Raw genomic sequence first — 6,948 nt, 5'->3', positions numbered from 1 at the left:
TCTGCAAATCCTCTTGACTAAATAATGAAAAATAAATCAGATTCATAACCTGATAACAGGTAATTTGTGAACACCACATGATGAAGTCCTAACTTTTAATGTCACATCAGTGTGTGATTATATTTTTAAAAAATAAATAAAAATGAAACCCCTCTATACTCTGTCTGTATTTCAAGGTCTCAACTGAAACGTGTTGTTATTCAGCCTCAAACAAAGCATCTGTTTGGGCTCGGCACGATGCAAATTCAAACGTGTAGCCGGTGAGATAAACCCAGCTGGATGGAAAGGTAAGACTATCTTTTACGCTAAAAGCAGAGAGAAACAGTAATAGCTGCTGATTAAAAAAAAAATCAAGCTGAAGTAGCTCAGAATGATCATAACAAATCCACTATACAGAGTTATTTGAAATAGACAGGACAGATTTTTAAATCTGTAAGTTCTGAACACCAGGACCCTCATTGGGTGTAGTTATCATCAGCAACCAGTGGGTGACGGCAGCGGAGCCACATCGATTTACACACCAACCTCGACGCACCCCAAATACCTCACTGCGGTGTTTGGAGGCACTGTGGTTGCCAAACGCAATGAGGCTGCAACAAATGAGCAGCAGGCGGGAGACAAAGAACACCATCCACACAGAATCCTGGGGGATTTGCTGGCATTAAAGGCATGTGAGTCCAGTCTGCAACAACATGTTTGTCTCAGAAGAATAACAAGGCATCTAACAAATATATTTAAAGTCACAAGCTGGGTTTGTATAGAACACGAGACACGGCGCTGACCAGGAAATACACTGAGGAGAGGGCAGTTTGTCTTCTCCAGTGCAACCGCAGTGAAGGTTTAAGTACAAAACAAACGCGGCCATGTGATATGAGCACTTCTCAATGTGATTTACCATCAGTTATTTACAGTTTAAAACAGTCAACAACACTTACCATTTCTGAATATATTAGCCGCATTAAAAAGCCTCACATTATTCCACTTCTACTTCAGAGAATCAAACATAATTATCATAGCTCTAACTCAAAGTAAAATCTTAAATTAAGGGTTTCATTAGCTGCTGGTTTTAATCAAAGCAGTATCTACATAAAGATAATAGATGAAGGTGTTCATGGTTAAAAAATATGGCCCTGATCTGAGGTTACAGACCAAAAAAACATCCCCCCCCTGCTCATCAGACCTCCATGACCAAACTGCAGTCTGGTGAGGACAACTGGAAGAATACCAAGTAAACACAGAAGATAAAACAGGAACATTTTGGCTGGAGAGGTGTTGCCTGGGAACCAGGAGTGTGTGTTTCAGTGTCAGCGGTGACAAAGGTACTTACCAAAGTGTTTCATTTTTAACAACATTACTTTGAGTGTAATTCATTAATCACTGTCCAACCCTGGCTTACAACGTGACAACTACACAAAGATTACTTTGAACCTGGTCTGGATTTATCAGCAGACAGTTTCAGACGAGGTCGTTGACGGGCCTGCACGTCCCTCTGACCTAAATCCTAGTGAAAACAACCAGATAATATCAAACTGGAGCCTCTAATTGTATTGACATTTGTACTGGTCAATGAAACCTAAGAACGTGAACTCCACAGTGAACTATTCTAACCAGTTGATTCTTAGTGTGTCACAAATGACGATATTTTAAAAGGCCTACGTCTGTATTCCAAAACTTCACTGAAACTTCTTGTTTTTCAACCTTGACAAGGTTTTGTTTGCGCTAGACACGAGACAAAATTCAAATGAGTAGCCAAATGAGACGAACCTGACTGTGAATGAAAAGACAAGACTTCTTTCTTTAAGCTCTGCACATCCTGTACATACAATTAGAAGTGAATCTAATATTAACACAAATTGAACTTATTAATTGAAGTCACGTCTGGGGTTAACACCCACACTGGTTGTTGCTATGGAACTTATTAATTGAAGTCACATCTGTGGTTAACACCCACACTGGTTGTTGCTATTTTTTCCATTACTGGTGACCGATGAGTTCTCCAGCGGGGGGTAATCAGTCCAGGTTAGTGCTATAAGTGGAGTAGTCGCAGGTGGACAATCATTAAAGTTTCCTAACGTGTTTAGATCACTATCTGTTGAATTAGTTTCAAAACCAGAAAGGCGAGAGACAACCACTCCCCTCACTGTGAAAAACTCCATCATTTACACACAATGCCTTTAATTCTGACGCCTTGAGAACCAGACGTTCCAAATGAGGCAAACACATCACCTGCAAAGAAATATTTCAAATATAATTTCTTTAAAGGGATGACAAGAAAGACTGATGATGAGAAAAACACAGCAGTACTACTCAAAGATGAGTCAAAATCCATCAACACCATTTCCTGTTCCCAAGTGGACTGGTTCAGCTTTCATCTGAGTTCTCATCTAAAGTGCTTCTTCAGTTAATCCCACATTCACACCTAGACCTGGGATGAAACTAAGATCCTGTAGCGGGGCAGGGTGGGGACACCTGCATTGTTTACCATAACAAACAGTCTGTCTGTATCCTGTTTTAAGCAGTTCACATTTAGTAAAAAATAAAACCCCACAATTTATTATTTTTAAATGTGGGGATTCAGAGAGTCTTATCATACTGTGTAGAAAAATTATTCTGCCCCACTGGTCCAAATTTGTATTCCCTGCGGTTGCTTTATTATTGAATAGAGCAAAAGATTTTTTTGGGGGGAAAAGGATGAGTCTAAATTTTTTATGTGCTGCAGAGAGAGAATGGTTTCAGTTTCTGTTGGACATGAATAAGTCATGAGAAAACCTACGGAGAGAGACGGGGGAGCGGGGGGGGGGGGGGGAGGGGAGTAAAAGGCTTTGGCCTGGAATAACGGCCCTTTACCTGTTGATTTTAAAGGTGGGAGCAGAAGTGAGACACAGCCTCAGTGTAAAATAATAAAATATTAGGATTAGGGCTTGTAAAACGACAGAGGTGCCAGACGCTGTACCTGAGGACCAACCACTCTTCTGGTGACATAGATATGTCTCAAGTTAAACAACAACAAAAAATAAAACATTTAGGGTTAACTGCTCTAATATTAAAGGCTTATTTGGTCCAAGTAAATTCTAATGACCGTAAATTAATAAAACATACACATATATACTTAGTGACAGAATCCAGAACATCTGTTAAAACCACTGTGTGTGTGTGTTTGAGTATGTTCCACATCTCCGCCTGCCTTTACCTGTGGCCCTGTGACACTGTTGCACAATGTGTCAGGACGCCAGCCTCGGGTGTGTGTGCCTGGCCGGGGCAGATTCCACCTCATTACTTCAGCTGTTTGGAGAGGAAGAAAAGCAGAAGAAGAAAAAAATAACTCCATTTTTACTTTCAAACTCTTAAAGCAACATTAACCATGGGAACCTGAGCTGCTTGAGACTTCTGGAGGAGTCACCTTGAGTCATTTCAGGTGTTAATATTAATCACAGGGAGCTCCCCCTGTTCTCCTCTCTCTGCTGTTCAGCCTGAAGACAGGTCGCCTTTGGAAGCCGAAGGTACACAAGGGAGGCGTTTGTTGTCGAAGAAAGACTTCTCCTGCAGGAGCGTGGTTTATCCTTGGACACAGACAAGAGCTTTAGTCATGGTATGATCAATATCTTCATTTCTCTTACAGTGTGTGTGTGTTTAAGATACGATCTAATAGCTTGCAGGAAGTTTCTGCAGATGCCATCTTCACCGACGGTGCTTAATAAACAAATAGAAATGAGTTCAAAGCAGCGGGGCCGGTTTGTTAAGGTTTGTTGTGAGCGACGGGGAACGTTTTGTATATATATATATATATATATTGAACAGTTTTGTGCAACTTTGAATATCACGGAATTGTCCCAACAGAGCAAGGAATATACTGTGTATATATATTTTTGAACAGTTTTGTACAACTTTGAATATCACGGAAATGTCCCAACAGAGCAAGGAATATACTGTGTGTCACCGAAATACAAAGTCCAGTTTTTCAAGTCAATTCCAGCTGTAAAAATGACCTGAAACTAAATGTAACATGAACGCATCACTTACCCGTTACCTGTTTTTTTTTTTTTTTTTAATGAAGTCTGAACAATAACGACTGGTTCAGAACTTCTAGAAAGTAAAGGGTTAAGTTTGTCGAACTCAGCGGCATGGAAAGGCTGACTGCCCGCCAACTGAAACACAAGGACATACAGGCAAATGTGGAAAAGACGAAGAAAGTTAATCTAACAGGCTGCTACGTCACGTCCGCTGGAAAACTTTGTTTGGACACGGCCCACTTGGTATGTTCAAATGCTGTTGTGAAACGTAGGGAGTTTTAGTACTAACTCGGCCAGTATCACTACGACAAATTTAAAACTCAAAATCATTTTAATTTATTTACACCTATATCTCATATAAAAAACTATTACAGTATTTTTTCTGCTCCATTTTTATATTAAAAACAAAGCTGAGGAGTTGTACGACCATATAAATACGAACATTTTAGGAATCAAGTCATACGTCTTAAAGAAATAAAGTTGTATTATGAGTAGAAAACTCTAATCTTTAACAAGATTATAGTTAAAAATTGCGATATGAGAATACATTTAAGGGTTTTGGGGAAGAAATAAACGTTTAACTGTTGTTTTCTGCACATTTTTGCACAGCAACTAAACACCTTTGCAACTCCTGGGGTATTTAAGTAAATTTGCAACTTGTTTTTTTTAGCAACTCTATGATATAATTAGAACGTAGACCATTTATTACTTTTACAGTTAAATTATTTCATAATTTTCTTTTTCATCTACTGAGGCGTTCAGAGATGTAATTACAGCTCCGGTTATCTTTTCCTCTCCTGGCAACAGTAGTCTGAAAATACCTGCTGATGGCCAACTCATCTTTGAAAAAACTGAAATCTTAAACAACACGACTGCAACTATTATACTTAGTGAAAGTGAAATTTAAAAAAAGGAAGTGTTAACTTCTTTTTATTCCTCTTTTATGAGCAGTGAGAGAGGTTTTAGAAGTGTCTGTCAAGGCCGTGTGCCCTGTTTGGCACTCCTGAGGACACTGACATGGATGACTAAGAGTTTTCACCTACAGTTTGGTGGAACACGTTTGACAGCTTAATGACATTTTGTCAAAAGCTGTGACATGTCAACACTTGTAAGTGCTGTTTTTTTCCCCCACAAGATTTACCTAAAATTCTATTTTATTATGTCAGCGAGTTTGTATTTGCAGCATGTACAAAAATCTAAAACTAAAATAGATGCTGATGATGTTTTTGAGTTCATGGTTTTGACCATGTTTAATCGTGTGAGTAAATGTTCAGTGTTCCTTATTATTCCTATATGTTAATCAACTGCAGTATGTGGCTTTGATTGAGTGAAGTGTGCTCTCTCAAGCTTTTCCTGTTTTTTGTGAGCAGCCAGTCAAAGACAGGCTACAGAAAAAGACAGACCAGATATAGTTTATAATAGTGCAATAGTTATGTCACTAATTATAGGTCATGCTATTAAAGAATTATCTGCTGCATACATGCCATGCCTACAATTTAGATAATTTAGTCTTAATAGCTGACTGTTAGTTTGAAGTGTCGAAAAGCTGTGCCAGAAAAAACCCAAACCAAACATACAGTATGACACTCGTAGCTTAAAATGTATCGGAAAAAAGAAAAAGAAAAAGAAAAATCCAGACCACTGATAACTACAGCAGTTGCTCTTTTTAAATCTTCTCACTATTTGTTAGACCAGTGGTTCTTAAACTGTGGTATATGTACCTGTAGTGGTACTTGGGCTCCCTCTAGTGGTACGTGGAAGAATCTAATTGCATTAATATTAAGTGAGCCACTTAGTTGTTAAACTACAGCTTTTGTACTCTCTCGTGCTTTTTCCCCTTCTTCATCTCAAAAATGATGAAAAAACACTAAAAACTAGCCCAAAAATGACTGAAAATAGTCAAGTTTGCCCAAATATGGTCAGAAATAGATCAAAAATAATCTAAGCTAGTTGATAAACCAAAAATCATTGATGAAAATCTCATACAAAAGCCAAGAGGTCTCTAAAAGATAGCCCCAAATTAGGGAAAAGTCATCCAAAAATGTTTCAAATATTACCATAAAAATAGCCAAGGTATAACGTTGATTAATCAATTTATTTTTTGATCCAAAATGTCTGAAATATTTTATGCAGCAACAAAAAACAAAACAAAAAGTAATTTTTTTTTTTTATCCAAAATGTCTGAAATATTTTATGCAGCAACAAAAAAACAATGGCCACTTTTCAAAAGGTTTTACGAGGCGCACTTGAACGCACCACTGGGCTGTGCATGCTCCTCTGCAGGGGCAGAACCTAACTCCTCTGCCACTTTCTCACACTCTGGCACTGTTCAGTTTGAGAGTGGAGGTGAAGAGGATTAAACACAACACAGTCTGGTGTCAGACATGCATCACGCTGTGGATCTAAGTCTGTACAAACTGGTGTGTGTGCAGTAGTGAAGACTTTTTTCCCTCTGAATTTCATTGAAGGGTGAGTGTAATTTTAAGTAGGAATAAGGTACAGAAAAAAAAGTAGCTGAAGTAGAAGTTTTGATCCCATGCTTCATGTTATGGGATTGACTTTGCTAAGGCATAAATGTTGCACTGCTATTGTTTATCCTGGTGGAATGATGTTGTTTTTGTTCTATGCTCTGTAGGAGTTTTTGTTGTAAACCAAAATCATGTTCACAGCCTACATAAAGAGTCTGAATGATATGGTATTTTCTACGGTAAGCTTAAAGGTTATAAGCTTTTGCATGTCTTCTCTGTGCTGGGAGATGCATGGCCATACTAAAAAAAAAAAAAAAAAAAGAGTGTCTCTGAACAAACTTCTCTTTACTTTTAATGACTCTGGAGACCAAGCCTGTTCCCTTCCCCTTTGTTTGTAGTTACATTTATGCTGTTTGCACTACCACGTGGAAGTACTGTCATCAGAGTTTTGCATGGGACTTTTTTTTTTT

The 6,948-nt window shown here is 38.3% G+C and overlaps 1 protein-coding gene and 1 long non-coding RNA gene across 2 annotated transcripts in view; one reads left to right on the top strand and one right to left on the bottom strand.

Moving 5' to 3' along the window:
• The window catches only part of LOC107988785 (uncharacterized), a 10,026-nt gene extending 4,941 nt beyond the window's left edge, over positions 1-5,085 (bottom strand). The window contains exons 1-3 of the long non-coding RNA XR_001760267.2: positions 4,021-5,085; positions 3,401-3,560; positions 3,191-3,282 (exon numbers count right to left, since the gene is read on the bottom strand). This is a non-coding gene — a long non-coding RNA (uncharacterized LOC107988785). The remainder of the gene's footprint in view (positions 1-3,190; positions 3,283-3,400; positions 3,561-4,020) is intronic.
• A 1,230-nt stretch (positions 5,086-6,315) lies between these two features.
• Positions 6,316-6,948, top strand: part of LOC103380936 (beta/gamma crystallin domain-containing protein 1-like) — a 19,856-nt gene continuing 19,223 nt past the window's right edge. Inside the window, exons 1-2 of the mRNA XM_025056626.1 lie at positions 6,316-6,479; positions 6,646-6,717. Of these exons, the coding sequence (XP_024912394.1) occupies positions 6,670-6,717 (48 nt within the window). The 5' untranslated portion in view covers positions 6,316-6,479; positions 6,646-6,669. The remainder of the gene's footprint in view (positions 6,480-6,645; positions 6,718-6,948) is intronic.

This window comes from Cynoglossus semilaevis, chromosome 7, assembly GCF_000523025.1.
Source record: "Cynoglossus semilaevis isolate Cse_v1.0 chromosome 7, Cse_v1.0, whole genome shotgun sequence".
Taxonomy (NCBI): domain Eukaryota; kingdom Metazoa; phylum Chordata; class Actinopteri; order Pleuronectiformes; family Cynoglossidae; genus Cynoglossus; species Cynoglossus semilaevis.
This window is presented reverse-complemented; position numbering and strand designations above follow the sequence as displayed.